Source organism: Lytechinus pictus, chromosome 9 (genome assembly GCF_037042905.1).
Source record: "Lytechinus pictus isolate F3 Inbred chromosome 9, Lp3.0, whole genome shotgun sequence".
Classification (NCBI taxonomy): Eukaryota; Metazoa; Echinodermata; class Echinoidea; order Temnopleuroida; family Toxopneustidae; genus Lytechinus; species Lytechinus pictus.
Genome location: NC_087253.1, coordinates 670,471 through 689,392, shown reverse-complemented (window position 1 = coordinate 689,392; position 18,922 = coordinate 670,471). Strand labels below are relative to the sequence as shown.

General features: G+C 32.9%; 1 protein-coding gene across 1 annotated transcript in view; it reads left to right on the top strand.

Moving 5' to 3' along the window:
- LOC129268468 (fibrillin-1-like) overlaps nt 1-18,922 on the top strand; it is a 137,315-nt gene that overhangs the window by 42,345 nt on the left and 76,048 nt on the right. Inside the window, exons 19-30 of the mRNA XM_064104441.1 lie at nt 369-514; nt 819-1,047; nt 1,965-2,066; nt 4,333-4,446; nt 7,119-7,241; nt 7,841-7,963; nt 12,109-12,204; nt 12,967-13,080; nt 14,177-14,299; nt 16,199-16,321; nt 17,046-17,168; nt 18,742-18,858. Coding sequence (XP_063960511.1) covers nt 369-514; nt 819-1,047; nt 1,965-2,066; nt 4,333-4,446; nt 7,119-7,241; nt 7,841-7,963; nt 12,109-12,204; nt 12,967-13,080; nt 14,177-14,299; nt 16,199-16,321; nt 17,046-17,168; nt 18,742-18,858 — 1,533 coding nt within the window. The remainder of the gene's footprint in view (nt 1-368; nt 515-818; nt 1,048-1,964; nt 2,067-4,332; nt 4,447-7,118; nt 7,242-7,840; nt 7,964-12,108; nt 12,205-12,966; nt 13,081-14,176; nt 14,300-16,198; nt 16,322-17,045; nt 17,169-18,741; nt 18,859-18,922) is intronic.

Below are 18,922 nucleotides of genomic sequence, written 5' to 3'. Positions count from 1 at the left end.
AACAAGTTGACGAATTAAGTATCTTTTTAAATGAATGAATATGAGTGGATTTGAATAAAGAATGTTGGCCCTTTTCATTATTTCATCCATTATTTGTCTTTGATTATCCAGCTCCTCCAAGTAATATTGATGCAAATTTAACAAAAAACAATGATTATTTCCTTTGCTTTCCTTTTCATGACTGAAATACTTTTAAAGAATATAAAATGCTGTTTTTTATCAGTAAATTGCCAGTCAGTTTTCTTTGTTTATCTGCTTATCTAAGGGAGTTTTGCCGACAAGTTAAAGAATTTAAATCATTTATTTTGTTTTTTAGTTAAGTAAAGAATGCAAGATGTTTTTTCAACTACTTTTTTTTGTTTATCTAGCTATCACAAATGACCTTGCAACGAGTAAAGTGAGGGTGAATATTACAGGAACTACACTAAATGAAGAACCATTAGTATACACTACAGACTTGACTAATAGGTCATTGGCCATATTCGTGGAATTAGAAATTAAATTCTGTTTTGTGGTAAGTATTTAAAATTTATTTCTTCATTTCACCAATACAAATGATTGAAAAAAAATCTTTGGTAACTCATGTCATTCATGATTGCTTTAAAGCCTTCCTGGAATTAAAAACAGAATAAAGGGGGAATGAATAGTTCCTTTCTCTGTCTAAACAAAATTTTCCACAATTACTTGAAAAAATGAGAGATTTTAACTCAAACTGTTTTTCTAAGGGGGGGGGATTAAAGTTTAACTGGATTTCCGGAGATGGGTCCAGGTATACAGGAGATAACATTTTGTATATGCTCTCTCATCTCTCACATCAGTTTAGGGAATATGTGAGGAACCTCTTGGGTCAACAGCTGGAAGCGTCTAATTGCATTGTGATAGCATTTAGCCAAGGCAGTGTGGTTGCTGATATAGAAATGGAACTGGGTGCTGGCACCCAAGATACTGCAGACGGACTTGCACTAACTTTAACTGAAATGGCCAACAACTTTAGTGGATCTTTATCAGCTGATGGACAAACCCTTGATGCAAATATAGCAATAAATGGTAAGATCAAACACAGCTAATCCAGAACAATTTGATAATAATTTCTGCCAAAATTAATATAATTTAAGAAAAGAGATGTCTCTAGTGATTTATCATTTGCTTAATTGGCACAATTCCATATACATGTAATAGTCCTATCTATGTGTGACCCATATAAGTGGAACTTCATGAATTATTTGTTGTCTCTTTTTTCTAGTTCAAATTAAATGAGGTATTTCTTTCAAGTTATGACTATATACAGCAGATTATGAAGTGAAATAAGAATAGAGAAATATGGAGGTAGCACGTGCAAAAAGGTTGATCAGTTTATGAAATTTCCCTTTCATTTAATATTTTGTCATGTTTGATCCAAATTCGGCAGAGACCTAATAATCAGTTTTCCTTCATGTCTGTTGGTCTGTTACAAAAATGCTCCAAGTCTTTTTTTACTTGCTCTCATTTTTTTTTATTTCTTCATCAATTGTGTTCGTATTTGGTACAAATGATCCTTGGGTAATACCACATTAGTGGTGATGAAGGTGGTTAGGTCAAAGGTTATCTAGGGGAAATCATATCACATGAGGTATGGGGGAGCTGCACATCTGTGACGTTACAGAATCAAAACTTTAAGACTTCATAACTCTGCTATTTGACAGATTGTCATCTAAAAATTATCTGTATTTTGCTCTGATTTTTCATATTTTCTATTAAACTAGCTTATTGTTAGTTTACACTTCTTAAAATCATATGGGAGACAACAGAAGTCTGTATCACTCTAATGGCAGGTAAAGGGGCATTATTCATAAAGTACGGTAGTGCTTGATAGATTTTCCCAGACCCTTATCATTCCTGGGTAAAAGTAGGACTCTGGGAGTCAAGTTTAATATCGGCTGAATGATTTAAGTACAGGGAATCTTTTCTATTTTTGACATGAATAGTTCAATGTGATCAGACGAATTGTCAGAATGGAGGATCTTGTACTACTTCAGGAGACCCATGTGATTGCCTGGCTGGTTTCAATGGGGATCTATGCCAAAATGGTATGTTTTTTTATTGATATTTAATGTGCATTATTTGTTTGTTTGTTGATTTATTTGTCAATTTTTTTTTGGTCTTTTTGTATTAGCCATGGTTAGAATTAATGGTTCATGTTTATGTGTTTATTGATATATTGTGAATTAATTGATGTGTCTATTACTACTTTTATTAATTACTTTTATTCACCTAACAACTAGTACAATGTTTTAATGATAATAGTTACATTTATTTAGCGCTTATAACTCTTTGTTTCTAAGCACTTTACATTGTAATTATTATTACTACAGTCATCGCATCCTGACATGCCTGTACACAATGTATGCACTTTCTCCACTCCCTGGGGAGCATTCGAACAAGAATACCAAGAATCAATTGCTAATCATACTTCATAGGCTTTTGCATTCTACCGGGTACCCATTTAACACGTAGGTGAAGTGTGGATTGATGCCTTGACAAAGGATGCTAGGCCGTGGTGGGGATTCAAATAAACGACCCTCATTTGTTTATTCATATTTGTTTGATTAAATCACCGTTACTTGGTTCTCTTGTTGGTCCCAATCTATACAGTGCGTCCCAGAAAAAACGAAACCGAGATTTAGCGATGATTTATCATAACTTAATCACAAATACAATAGACAAATAACCTACCAATGTAAAGCTTAGAATCCCCTCTTTCATCTGATATTACTTTGATTATTCCTCCTTCACGCATGAGTGAGCAAAAACAATTTGAAGAAAGGATACCAAAAACTCATTTGGCGGGGGGTATCTGAATTTTATAAAGAAAATCACATGCCTAAAAAGTTTAATATCTGCTCTTTAATTTGATACCTTAATCACAAAAAATGGTCAAGAAGTAAAAAATTTACGTTCGCTCGAAACAATGCTTGTATTTCCATTCTTTCATTAAATAAACGTGTTTTCACCGGTTTCCCACAGAAGCTATCGCATGGTTAACAAAAGACTTCATGCATGGCTGATCGTCAACAAAACGGAGTGTCGAGTGAGTTTGAAGGCTAGCCTGTAAAACCTCTTCATTTTATGAAATTATTCAAATTCAAGCCTTATTTCAAAACACCAGAACTTTCTTATTTTTAGACCATTTTCTGTAATTGAGGTATCAAATCAAAGAGCAGATATCGAACTTTCTAGAAATGTGGTTTTCCTTTTGAAACCCAGATACAGCCCGCCAAATGACTTTTTGGTATCCCCTCATCAAATTGTTTTTGCTCACTCATGCGTGAATGAGAAATAATTTAAGTATTTTTAGATGAAAGAGGAGATTCTAAGCTTTACAATGGTAGGTCATTTGTCTATTGTATTTGTGATTAAGTTATGATAAATCATCGATAAATCTCGGTTTCGTTTTTTCTGGGACGCACTGTATAACACTCAAAGCAGTTCTTGATTAGAATCAATGTATGCACAACCAGATGTGCCCCCTCAAAAAGATGAAATGTCCTTTTATCCATCCAGGTTTTGGGATGTAGGTTTACTATGTTCATTATCTTCCTTGCTTTTTTATTCACTTTGCCTTCCTATATTTTTTTAGAAGTTAATTGCTATATCATTCTGTTTTACTTTTGTTGAAAAATTACAAGATGTACATGTATTTAATCCTATGAGGAACTAGTGTTACGCAAGACCTGGGTTCTTATTAGGTCCTCTTTTCCCCTGTACTTCTTAAGCATATTGCTACATTGTGGTTTCTCATGAAAATTAAGAATAATGGTTTAGCAAGTTTACCTTTTCTGCCAATAAGCATATCTGGGCCCCGTCTTTCATAGACTTATGATTGATCCAATCAATCGTAACTCTATGGAAATCCATCAATGTCATAATTTTTTCTGCAGGAAATTTGCAAAATGTGCTTTGTAAACAAAGGAAAACAAAATTGTCAAGAAATCAATGACTTAATGGATATACATTCATATCTATAAAAAAATTTGAACAAACATGCATTTCATATGTTGACTTTGCTGGCTTTCCGTAGTCGCGATTGATCGGATCAATCGCGGCTTATTGTAAGACTGTATTTTTATTTGTCTCTCCAGATTTTCATATTGATATTTGAGATTTAATGTACAAATACCTCAAAGATCACTGCGGGTAGTTTTGTGAATTCAACACGAATGTGAATTTCTTTACAGGAAGTTCAGGTATGGAAAGAGGTTGAGTCAATAAGAATCTGTATGCATCGTTTTCGGGATACAAAAATAACTTGTAATTTCTGTACAATATTTTGTTGTTTGAATTGATATTACACAGATATCAATGAATGCCTGTCAGATCCTTGCATGAATGGAGGGAATTGCACGGATGGGGTTGACTACTTCAACTGTACTTGTCCAGATGGTTACAATGGAACTATGTGTGAAACAGGTATTTAATCCAAAGTTATATATCAGTCAGGTCAATAACCTGTATTTCAGTGTGCAATGAATTTCTATCTTATATTTATAATTCAATGATCCATTATAAAGTAAACAGTTATATTTTTGTCAAACTCAACCATTGGGGAATTAGAATACTAATTACTATGAGGTCTTCTGTGCCCTTTTATTTTACCTTGTCATCTTTGGCAACCTATTTATTTTCGTAATGCTCTTTCTTCTGGTCACTTTTCAGTTTTTGTCTCACCTGCATAGCAGAGTGAGACTATAGGCGCCGCTTTTCCGACGGCGGCGGCGGCGGCGGCGTCAACACCAAATCTTAACCTGAGGTTAAGTTTTTGAAATGACAGCATAACTTAGAAAGTATATGGACCTAGTTCATGAAACTTGGCCATAAGGTTAATCAAGTATTACTGAACATCCTGCCTGAGTTTCATGTCACATGACCAAGGTCAAAGGTCATTCAGGGTCAATGAACTTAGACCATGTTGGGGGAATCAACATCAAAATCTTAACCTAAGGTTAAGTTTTTGAAATGTCATCATAACTTAGAAAATATATGGACCTAGTTCATGAAACTTATACATAAGGTTAATCAAGTATCACTGAACATCCTGCATGAGTTTCACGTCACATGACCAAGGTCAAAGGTAATTTAGGGTCAATGAACTTTGGCCGAATTGGGGGTATCTGTTGAATTACCATCATAACTTTGAAAGTTTATGGATCTGATTCATGAAACTTGGACATAATAGTAATCAAGTATTACTGAACATCCTGTGCAAGTTTCAGGTCACATGATCAAGGTCAAAGGTCATTTAGGGTCAATGAACTTTGGCCAAATTGGGGTATTTGTTGAATTACAGCCATAAATTTGAAAGTGTGTTGGTCTAGTTCATAAAACTTGGACATAATAGTAATCAAGTATCACTGAACATCCTGTGCGAGTTTCAGGTCACATGATCAAGGTCAAAGGTCATGTAAGGTCAAAGAACTTTGGCCACGTTGGGGGTATTTGTTGAATTGCCATCATATCTCTATAAGTGTATTGGTCTAGTTCATAAAATGTGGAAATAAGAGTAACCAAGTATCACTGAACATCTTGTGCGAGTTATAGTAGTTTTCAAAATCAGCACTGCTGCTATATTGAATCGCGTGATGCAGGTGAGACGGCCAGAGGCATTCCACTTGTTATAATTTCCCAAGCTAAGTTTTTCTTCCACTGATATGCAATTCCATTAAACAATCAATTTGTTCATTTTCTCCAGGTTTACTTCACTTTTTGAACTGTTAGAAAACTACATTTATTGAAATATGAATAAGAAAGAGAGACAAATCATACATCAGAGATCCCACATATAAGGGGTCAGATATTTCCTTTACAGAATGTCTCCTTATTACCTGCCTATCTATTTTGTGTCACTTATTTGTTTAGAGCCTATTTACTGCAATCAATATGCCTTACTTTAAGTTCCTTTAACTTACGATTGTAAAGCTTTATATATTTTGTATTTTGTGTTTCATTTAATTGTCATTATTTTACTTCTTTATAATAAGTTTTGTATTTGATTGACATGTGGCAAAAAATATGGACAAATCAATAAAACTAGATATGTATGTTTTGCTTCATAGAGAGAAAGATGAAAAGGTGTAATGCTCTTTGCTCTTTAAGAGTTTTAAAATCTAAATATCTTCATTGAACAGAGCTGCCAACTAGTACTGATTTTTAGTATTACCTACTGAAAAATGAGAAATATACTGATGGTTTCATGCAAAATACTGATTTCTGAATTTTCAGCTTTGTGTACTTTCCTGTGTTATTTCTTTGAATATACTGATTTTTAAACCAGACATAGTTTTTATGCTTTTAAATACTGAAATGTTCCTGTACAGGTTAGCAACTTTGATGTAAGAACTGAAATATGTGATTGCATCTTTTGTAATATCAAAATATGACTTAAGTTGATTGATCTGACAACTTTTTTGAGCACCAGCAGGATGTATTCTTGTTCCACAACAACCTTCATCTACTTTTCATAACAATGCATTTCCTTATTTACTGATATACATATTTTATTCTTTATATTCCATATACTTTAAACTCCTTCTTTACTTACATAGTTGCTTTATTTTAAGAAATATAATAACAGAGGAACATTAATTCTTAGGATATATGATTGTATATAATATGTAAAACTGGGAGGAATGAACATGTAATTAACACATCTTTTCAATGCTTCCTATTCTTCATTTTTTTATCATGACAGATTTTTTTTTTGTCTCTCTCTCTTCTTTTTTTGCACCTTGGGCACTCTGCAGAGTGCATTTAGTGTCATTAATAAGTTGGCTGAAGTGGTATGGATTTTTTATGGAGTTTGGAAAGTTGATCACAAGCTTTATACTTTTATAATATTACATATAAAAAATTTGATTTTGATTCAATGTATATTTTTGAACAGAGAAAGAGAGAGAAAACAAGTTTTGCAAGCCCTAAATCTGTATTTTGATTTTCACTCCCAATTGTTTTTAGAATTTCATTCTCATTCTGTCTTTGCTGAATAAAATGTTTCAATTGAAATGGTTCGTGACAGTAAACATGAAATGACATAACCATTGTTTTTGTTTTTCAAGAATGAATTATTTTAATTATTTTTCATCTAGATATTGACGAGTGTCAAGCAAGTAATCCTTGTGTAAATGGAAATTGCATGAATAACATGGGATCTTATACATGCAACTGTAACAACGGATATGTGCTTAGTCCTGATGGTATAACATGCATTGGTATGTATATATAGTGCTCACTCTACAGGGATATTGTCTTTACATGCCTAACCACTGAATATGTGACATATCAGTGTGATGCTTAAACTCTCTTTTATTTAATCTATTAAATCAATTTGATGCCCTCTTTATGTCAAAATCATTTAAAAATAAAGAAAGTGACCAAAATGTATTTTGCTAATGGTACTGAATGTCAAACAGCAATTCTATCTCTTGAAAGTTCCATATGTAGCCTGCTGTTTCCAGAACCCCCCAAATTTCATTATTCTCTTAATTAGCCCATCTGAAGTAGAGAATTTCTAGCTTTCCATTCGTATAATTCATTCAAATTGCTCTACATTAACGTTCACAAAACACATTGCATAATTGTGAATTAATAACCCACATTCAGGTGGCGGGCAAAGAAGACATGGAAAAAAAAAAGTGGTGTGGAAGAGTTGGAGGGTTTTGTTAAGGGATATGATTCACACTGTTTCCATACTTATTTTTATCAGTTTGAAGGTGATATCCCTGTGTGTTTTACAGTATGAACACAATGTAGAATGCTCTCTCTCTCTCTCTCTCTCTCTCTTGTGCTTTATTCCTATTTTTTGTTTTAGATATTGATGAATGCCTTGGGGACAACCCCTGCGTCAATGGAACCTGTGATAATACTAATGGATCTTACACTTGCAACTGTACTGTTGGCTTTCAGCTAAGTTCTAATAACAGTACATGTGATGGTATGTATTACATAACTCTACTTTTTATATCCTATACCAATTATGATAATATCTCCAAAATGAAATTGTTACGGTCTCAGCTGATTAATATGAAAAAAAACATACCTTAGATTATAGCAATTTTTGTATAGGATAGCTTGTCATTCCAAATAGCATTTCAAATTAATGTGTGACGTCTCTTGTAGTTGAATTACCTGACTGCATGTCATGTAGTATCTTTTATGTTAGGAGCATTGTTTTGAATTTGATTCGCTGACGTACTGGAAGCCAATGTAGATCGTGGAGTAGGGGCCTTACATGGGAAAATTTAGGGGAATTACAAATGAGTCTGGCACATGCATTTTGAACACACTGTAATTTGTTTATAATAATAATAATAATAATGTGGTTCTTATATAGCGCATTTCAGACCTGAAAGGACTCTCAATGCACTTTACAAAAATGAAAATTATACAATATAATGAATTACTTAGAATAACAATTGGCAACAGCAACATTAATCAGTTACATACATGTATGGCATAAGTATTTGGAAAGGCCTAGTTGAATGCTTCATTAAAAAGAAATGTTTTAAGTTGTGATTTGAAAAGTCCAGGGTTATTTTGTGATCTGAGAATCTGGTAAGCCAAAAGGTAGTCCATTACAATAATCCAATTTGCTTGTTACAAATGCATGGACCAGTGTATTAGTACATGTGCTGCTTAAATATTTTTGGATATGACGTAAGTTGTAGAGATGATAGAAGGCAGTTTTGCATGTTTTGGATATGTGGGTTTCCATGTTTAGCTGCGAGTCAAACCAGACACCAAGGTTTTTTGCAACCATGGTCTGCTTGACTACAGTATTTCCAACTGTTATGCAATCTTTATTTAGTTTAGACACTTGTCTAGGTGTTCCAATGATAAGAAACTCAGTTTTGCTATCATTGAGTTTCAACTTACTGCTCAACATCCATCTACGAAGTTCCTTTAGACAGTGTTCAAGTATATGAACATACAATGTATATTGTTATTTGTATGCGTGTCATGCTTTTTGTCTCGCCTGCATAGCAGAGCGAGACTATAGGCGCCGATTTTCCGACGGCGGCGGCGGCGTCAACATCAAATCTTAACCTAAGGTTAAGTTTTTGAAATGACATCGTAACTTAGAAAGTATATGGACCTAGTTCATAAAACTTGGACATAAGGTTAATCAAGTATTACTGAACATCCTGCCTGAGTTTCAGGTCACATGACCAAGGTCAAAGGTCATTTAGCGTCAATGAACTTAGACCATGTTGGGAAAATTATTTTCAAAATCTTAACTGAAGGTTAAGTTTTTGAAATGACATCATAACTTAGAAAGTATATGGACCTAGTTCATGAAACTTGGGCATAAAGTTAATCAAGTATAAGTGAACATCCTGCTTGAGTTTCAGGTCACAAAACCAAGTCAAAGGTCAGTTAAGGTCAATAAACTTTGGCCAAGTTGGGGGTATTTGTTGAATTACCATCATAACTTTGAAAGTTTATGGATAGAGTGAATGAAATGTGGACATGGGTGTAGTTGACTGTCTTAAGTCTCCGTTCAAATGTCATTTATGGTCAATGAACGTGGTATTATGTCATTATATGAATGATATTTTTGTGAATGATTATTTTATAGTAGTTCAAAGTTAGCACTGCTGCTATATTAAATTGCGTAATGCAGGCGAGACTGCCAGAGGCATTCCACTTGTATATATATATATATATATATAAATTTATCAATATTCATATTTTCATGTCCCAAGTTTGTGTACTCATTTCTTCCCAAAGCTGATTTGCACCAACTATAAACAAACTCTGATTGGACAACAATTACAACCGAATTAGCATTTTTCAAGGATTGCCTGCTGGACATGGTTTGATTTGATTTGATTTTATTTTATTTTATTCACCAACGATAACAACATATTTACAGATGTTTACATATTACATTATTATGTAATGCATATAAATATTACAGAAATGAAACATACATGTATATGTTAAGAGCTGATAAAAGGGACCAGAAAATAGCACAAGTGCTAGTCGAGCCTGGCCCCTACACATATTAGTAATATAGGCGAATATTGAACTTTAAAGTATGTTTTTTTTTAAAACACAACAACTACAAAAAAACAAAATAAAATTATGAGTGTAACATTTTATGTTATATACAGAGCAATATGATAAGTTATTGATTTAATAAATGATTTTGTAATGAATTCCTTAAATCGTTTCTGGATACTTTTAGTTTGATGGCTAATGGTACATTATTCCAGTAATCACTTCCTAAGAAAGATAGAGAGAATTGTCCTTGAGTAGTCCGTAATTTTGATAAATGTACTTGTCGACCTTCTTTTTGTCTTGTTGGGTATCTATGCTCTATTACATCGCAATAATCTACTAAAGAGTGAGGTAAGTTATTATTACCCAGGTCATACATGAAGGTACATATAGATAAATTGTGCATTTCAAATACATTTAGGATCTTTAAATTCTGAAATAATACACGTGTATGAGCTCGCCACTCACTGAATGTGATGGCACGTACTGCCATTTTTTGGGTGTAAAATATACAATTTAAGCTACTCTTGTAAGTACTCCCCCACACCTCGATTCCATAAGTTATGTGTGGCTCTATGAATGCCTTGTATAATAATACTAATGTATATTTTGGTACAAAATGTCGCAGCCGAAATATAATTCCTACTCTTTTACGTATACATGAATTAACTATTCTAATATGGTTCTTCCAAGTTAGATGTTTATCTATTGTTATACCTACAAAAGTTGCTTCATTAACCTCTTCAATCTCCTCTCCGGCTATTTCCAATTTACCAGCTAGTCTAATATTTTTCCTTCTGCTACCAATCAACATGAATTTCGTTTTCATAGAGTTGATAGTAAGCTTGTTTGCAACACACCATTCTTGTATTTTATTTATGTTAATATTGACTTCATTTACATCAATTTCATCTTGTCCAGCTGGGAAGGTATGAAATAGATTAGAATCGTCTGCAAATAATCTGAAATTGAAATAATTAGAAACAGATGGTAGATCGTTTATATACAGTAAAAATAATGTTGGTCCTAGAACCGAACCTTGAGGAACACCGCATGTGATTTCCATTTTCTTAGAGACTGTCTCTTCATATTGAACAAACTGATATCTTCCTCTAAGATAGTCTTCAAACCATTTAAGCGGGAGACCGCGTATTCCATAGTGAGAGAGTTTGTTGATTAAGACATTATGATTGATCGTATCAAATGCTTTTTTGAAGTCAATGAATATCCCAAGTGTAGCTTTACTCTCATCAATTGCTTTTAAGAGAGTGTTGGACAAATTTATTAATGACAACTTAGTACTGTACGTCTTACGAAAACCATACTGGTGGTGGTAAAAAGCATTGTTTGTTTCTAAAAACTGTACTAATCGCCCGTTTGCTACTTTTTCGAAAACCTTTCCGAGCACTGGCAAAACAGATATTGGTCTATAGTTTCCAGGTTCATCTTTTGGTCCCTTTTTGTGGATAGGCGTAACTTTTGCTATTTTCATTTCATCTGGTACCCTCCCACATTCTAAAGATAAATTAAAGATATATGCCAGGACACCTGAAATGTAAACAGCACTATCTCTTAACAATCGTGCTGGTAAATTATCATGACCACAAGCTTTCTTTTCATCTAGAGTTACAAGATGATTAAAAACCTCATCCTCAGTCACAGGTTTCCAAAATAAAGAATTGTTAACTCTTGCCCCTAAGTAACGTCTATGTGACACATTTTCATTTGGCAAAGTATCTGCTAGATTCGGACCAATATTTACAAAGTAGTTATTGTGGCTCAATGATAGAGCTCCTGCCTCATGAACGGAAGTTTTGATACCTGGCTGATTCATACCAAACTATGGTACCTTCTGTCTTCTTATCAGGTGCTTAATGTATCAGAATGAAGAAGGGTAATGATAGTTCAAGGCCCACTTGAAGATCAGCTATAGCTGAAGTGGCTACCCACAGTACACAAGAGTTGTAATTTTTGTTTTATTTGTGATGGATCCTTATACAAAGTTGATGTGATTAGTGATAATTTTACATCATCTATATTTTATGATAAAAACGTTATTCTTTTCTGTCATTCTAGTTGAGTGTGGTAATTTAGTTTGTGAGAATGGTGGATCATGTATAGACGGTAACTGTTCTTGTGTGGCGGGATTCAATGGAACTATGTGTGAAAACAGTGAGTATCGATAGGCCTATTTAGTCATTTCATTTTAATAAAATATATTAATGACCAAATTCATTATACACTTTTCTCATTATATTAAATCTTATATTAAAATGGGAGTTGTCTTGACATGACATCTGTGGTTTTATACCTAATGCTATTGCAGTGTTATTTTATACATATGTGAATTTTATATCATTCTTTTATTTTCATCTTGACTTGCATAATCTTATTCAATGTTTTGTTTAAAAAAAAAGAATTAATGTAATAGAAATGAATTTGAACTTTGTTCACCATAGAGCAAAATAAAAATTCAAAAGGAATTTGTGCTTATAAATCTGAAAATTGCTTCTCATAATTAGATAACCATGATATTTAGGGCTTCTACATTGATGCCTAAATGATGAAATGGGTGAATGGATGAAAGTTTGATTAGATATGATGGCCATTCAGAAGTCACAGACATTTGATCATTGTGATGATTTAGTTCAGAGATACATGTAAGAGGTCATTGTAAAAATAAAATTGTGTCTTCCCTTTCTTTTATGATCTAAATATTTGACATGTATATCTTCACTGAGTATTGTGTGATATCTTCACCAATAACATTTTTTTTATGCAACCTGATTTTTTTGTACCTTCCTTTGGTTTGCCAAGGAACAAGTTTGTTAGTAATTTTTACTTCAAGCATTTGAAAAATATGTAATAGGTTGTTTTTATTTATTTCATCATACAAACTCTATTGTAAGTTCTCTTTTTTATTAACTTACTCAGATATTGATGATTGTTTACCGGATCCCTGTGTGAATGGAGGGAATTGCACGGATGGGGTTGACTACTTCACCTGCACTTGTCCAGATGGTTACAATGGAACTATGTGTGAAACAGGTATTTAATCCAAAGTTATCTGTCAGTGGTATCAATATTTATTCCTTCACATTGAGTAAGATGTAAAGGAATATTACTCCTCACTCTTGCACGGCTGTAATAGCTAAAAATCAGTTATGTATTTGTAAACTTAATAACTATAGATAATTTAAAGTTTGGTGAACATCATTCCGACTGTTTGAAGTATCAGCTTACCCAACATAAATGTTTCCATCATAATATCCCAATGAAGTGTAAGGAGGAATAAACTTTAAATTGGAGGGTGTAAATAAGTTAATTGTTCTCTGTTTAATATTTTATTCCTAAGAAAACAATTGTAAAATCAGTTACAACCAAAATCATATCTTTTTTAATCTTTTCAAAATACATGGTTCACTTAACACTATTTTGAGGAAAATAATGTGAAGAAAAATCAACCTTGTTAACTTTTATGCTCAGTACAGAGGACACAATGAAAAATCAAAAAAGAATAATAATAAATAAAAACTTTAACACTTCTTTGTGTCTCATCTGTTTTTGTGTTTGTTTAATAACATGCAGCTTTGGTCATATAGAGTAATTTCAATTCAAACACTTAAATATAACCCTTTTTGGAAGTGATGTTGACGTTGCAAATTGATAATTTCCTTACAATTAGCCTATTTTACATGAAGTGGAAGTGAATCACTAGCTAGTTTACTTTGTTTGGTCATCAGTAAAGCTTGTACATAGAAACCTAACTTGAGCATCTTTGGAATGTTAATTAGTCATACTTATATATCTTTTATGATTATCGATTCCTCACATTGATCATGAAAGTTGGGTTTCAGTCTTATTGATACACCCAGTATAATCAGTACACTGACTTGATCCAATGTGACTGTAGAGAAAGGGGGTATAGAGTTTCACAGAGTAAGGGGAAAACATGTTTGCAGGCCCATCAACTCTGAAATTTTGCCTTCATCTTGTAATAGTTTGATAATAATTTTTCCTAATTTGTCTATCTTTGCTGAACATCTAAAATAAAGTACATGTACTTCGTGAAAATGCACTCATGATTGCAAATATTTGTTTACACGTTTTCAAACTTTGATTTTTTTTTTTTCTTTGTTTGTAGATATCGATGAGTGCTCAGGAACTAATCCTTGTGACCAGGGCAATTGCACTAATACCAATGGATCATATACATGCAGTTGCTACAGTGGTTTTATGCAAAGCCCAGATGAAAGTACATGCATTGGTATGTCTATAATGATTATGACGATAATGATAATAACTATTATAGTAATATTGATAATGATAACAATGATACTAATTTGGGATTGTTCAACATTTTACATGAGACGATGCGCATGGTGCAGTAAATACAATTAACATTCTGGTGAAATGTCCTACATGTATGTGGTCACTGGAAATTTATGGAATCATCTACCTGCTGCAGTGAAGACAGTCTTCTCTGTTGACCAGGTAACCCTCTCATGACCATAGGCATGTAGATGTGTAATAAGTCAATGGAGTTTAGAAGGTCTAGTACTGAGAGGGTTAAAGAAAGTCATTAAATTCCATCTTTAAAGAGGACAGTGGATTACATGGTCTAAGCTGAGGTGTTGTTTTAGCGGCCCAAACATGGAGTGGTTGTGTGTGCAGTGCTTTGGTTAATAAAAAGAAAAGGCTCTATATCATTTGTCTATTGGATTGTAACATATTAAAGGGATATAACAGTGCATCCAAGAAAAAATGAAACCAAGAATTATCAGTGTAATTATCTGTGTTTCCCATAGATACATATAATGTATGACATATCATTTTAAATGAATCCCTTCCTTTTTTATACAAAGTGAACTCATATGATGGATATGTCATGTGTGGATGAGTAAAATCAATATGTAATATAATATAATCAGTATATATAAACTAACCCAAGTCCATCTCTTAGCAAAGTTGAATTACACATGGGATATTGTTGCTTATACATTGAACATATACATGTACAAGAATCATTTATTTATTTGTTTTTTTTTATTTTACTCAAAATGAGCTATCCTAGATTTGGGTCATTCTTATATTCTTATAATATTATAATCACTTCAAAGAAAGATTATCCTCCCCAAAAAGTCTTCTGAGATTATCTGAAGATTTCCCCTACCAGGCCTGACCTTTTTTACTGTTCTGTGACTGCTGGGGTTGAATCAATTTCCCCTTGAAATCTTTGTTGCCACTTGTTTAAGTTCCGCAAAAATTTAGATGATGATAATCTACTAGACTGTATGGGTGATTTTTCCCAAAATAATACCATTTTGATTTGTATGGATGCTAATTTATGCATAAATTATACTATTTGCTCTAAATAACTCAATAAACTCCTAATATTCTATTTTTTGTAAAAATATTGTGTTAAAAAATGTTATGGAAATCAATTGCTTATGTCCTTTATTGTTTGTGAATTTCCAATGTATTTCTGTGTTTTTCATTATTTTGTTTTTACCAGATCTGTGCAAAACCGTTTAGAAGCATACATGTAATTATGCTAAAATATCAATGAATTTAAGCTGATAAATTTAAAAATAATCATTTATCTTAATGAATTTGATAAAAAAACTTCTTTTGCATTGATGTCAGAATCACATTTTTTAGTAATTTTGGGTCTGACATGCTCTTACAAAATGTCATATTAACTTGGAAATCGCATACTCAGGCATAAAAATTCAAAAGATGTGTAAGACTCAAAGTTAAACAGCCCAAAGATTTGTGCAGCAGAATAGTTGTGAAAAAAGTTGGGAGGGTGTTAATTCTAACCCCCCCCCCCCCCCCCCCCGTTAAAAATCTATCCTATTTGATACAAGTTCCAAGTCTGAAATATTATATTTCAATGGGGGGAAATATTCAGTTGACAATCAGCCATACCTAAAGTCTTTAATTTGCTTTCTATCATCTATTCCTATAGCAGGCAGCCAGAAAATATTAAAAGGGAAAAAAAGCTGAAAGAAATAGACCTTCATTTTCATTCCTATTTTTTTTTCTCCAATTGATGCATGTATATAAAGGACTAGATTTGTAGTTTTTGAAAATACACATGTGCTAAAAAAACATCTTGTATAGGGGTTTTACAAATTGGTTATCACTATTATTTTTTTTCCAGATATTGACGAGTGTGCAGGAAATAATCTGTGTATAAATGGCACATGCGACAATGAATCTGGATATTATACTTGCACCTGTGATGATGGATTCATGTTAAGTATTGATAACAGTACATGCATTGGTATGTGAATAAAAATACATTATTATTGGTGTTTATTATGATTATTGTTGTTTACCTGTAATCAATGCATGACACATCCTTGTAAATTTGGAGTCTCTTTGTATGATTCTCACATCATAGATGGTGCTCATAATCTGAGAATTTTGGGGGGAACAAGGTCATTATAGGCCTAAAAATATCTTGTTTACACGATAACAAAAGAAATGTTTGGGGAACTGCATCCATGGTTTGGAGTATATATATATATATATGGGAGTGAGAATGTTTTGATTAGTTTTCATGGTCACATGGTGCAAGGGTCAAATGTCTTGCATCATTATAGGTTGTGTGGTCCAGTGGTTAGAGCAATGGAATCATAATCGCAAGTTGTTAGTCCAAATCCCCACTCTGCTATTGTCTCCAGACTATGACATGTAGTTCAATATCAGACAGGTCATGGTTCATTGTCAAAATAGCTTTTAGATCTAATACGTGAATGAGCTTGTTTCATGAAGGCATCACATTAGATTTTTAATTTGTAGAAAACTTTACAATATAATTGTGTGATATAGATGAAATTTATATCGGGCAGTAGAAAATCCATTTATGTTTTCATGCAACAGAACAATCTGAAAATAGGTGAACAATTTCTTTCTTTTTTTCAGAATACAATTAACTTTCTATTAGATTCCACATGTGATCTTTGCTTTGTACCTCAATCTTTTCATTCTTGTTTTTGTTCTAGATATTGATGAGTGCTTGGAAACTAATCCTTGTGGAAATGGTACATGTAGTAATAACAATGGATCTTATACATGTAGCTGTGATAATGGTTATGAGTTAAGCATTGATGCCAGTACATGCAATGGTATGTATACATATATATTATACATAATAGAAAAGGATTTAAAAATAAAGATAAATAAATGAATAAAATAAAAATGAATAATAATTTTGAAACATCATGGTCTAGTGGTTCTGACTATTGTTTTTTTAATCAGAGGGTTGTGGGATTGAATCCCAGCCATGGCTTTTTTTCTTTCTGAAAAAAATATGCAGAGTGTACTGTCATGAAACCAGGTGAAGAACCCGGTAGGATTGTTTCCTTAAATTCATTGAGGAGTTGGAATGGCAACTAAATGACCACGGGCTGTCATGGTCTAGTGGTTAAGACTATCATCTTTCAATCTGAATGATGTGGGTTCGATTCCAAGCCATGGTGTGTTTTCCTTCAGCAATAAATTTACCCACATTGTGCTGCACTCAACCCAGGTGAGGTAAATGGGTATCGGCAGGAAGTACCGGGTAATTCCTCAAAAAGCTGTGTGCACCAGAATCGGTAGACTAGCTTAGCCAAGGTAATATAGGAGTGCCTTGAGCACCTAGCAAGGCGGATACGTGCGCTAAACAAATCCTATATTGTTATTATTATAAAGCAATGCCATGGATTATATCCACATAATTGTCAATTGTTTTTATTTACTGCTGTAACTAACAGTGTGTACCTCATAGGTGATTGATGTAAAGGTAAGAGTCCCTTCTTACCCTAGCTTACAGTATATTGATACCTACTACATGAGTAAGAATTAATATTAAGGAAATGTGGCCAACAAGTTATTATGTCAACTTGAAAAACAAGCTTCTCAAACATGTTAACATACTGTGCTCTTGGATGTGATACCCCAATCAGAATAATGGAGGTTATTTCTGTGAAATAATGATTACATTATTTTATTCAACAAATACATTTTTACTGGGTTCCTATAGCTTTTACTCACCACTCTGTGGTTTTATGATAACCATGATTTTGCTATGTCAGGTAACCAGAGTAAATGAATGTGTCCCACTGGTTGTAATAATTAGTAAATAACATAGATGTATGTGGAAAACAAAAACCGTTGCACAAAAAATAGCAATGACCATTTCTATAGGATGTATGCACTCACCAAATAAACCATTATAACATTGACAATTCTTTGAGCCATGTATATCATTTTCTTAGGAATTTTGACTTGAAGACGTAATGTCGTGTGTCAAACTAGTTATTTTTTCTGGTTTTCAGGCTCAGAAAAGACGCTGCAATGTATTTTGGGACATTAGAAGATTAATGTGTTATTAACAGAATAAAGTCACACTTGCTTCACTTAGATACCAAATTTATGGATACTTATTTACTAGTACTTCTGATATCAGCTTATTAAGGAATTTTTAAAATAGAAGCATTTCTGTTTGTTTTTTGGAAAGAAACCTGTCTTTGATATTCTTATGTGTACATTAGATCTTTTATGTAATTCAGCTATCATACGAAACAAGGATTTTCACTTGAATATTTTAAGAATTAGAATTTTACTTTTAATACATAATGCTAAGACATGTTAACATGTTTAGCTCTTATTACTAAGTTATTATTAGTTATTCTTATTTTCATGTTTTTGTTCTAGATATTGATGAGTGCTCTGGATCTAATCCTTGTGTAAATGGTACATGTAATAATAATGATGGATCCTATACATGTAGCTGTGACTCTGGTTTTATGTTTAATGGCAGTACATGCAATGGTATGTATAACCACACATTTCACAAAAAAGGAACCAAAGAATCAATTCTTTTCATTATGATTAG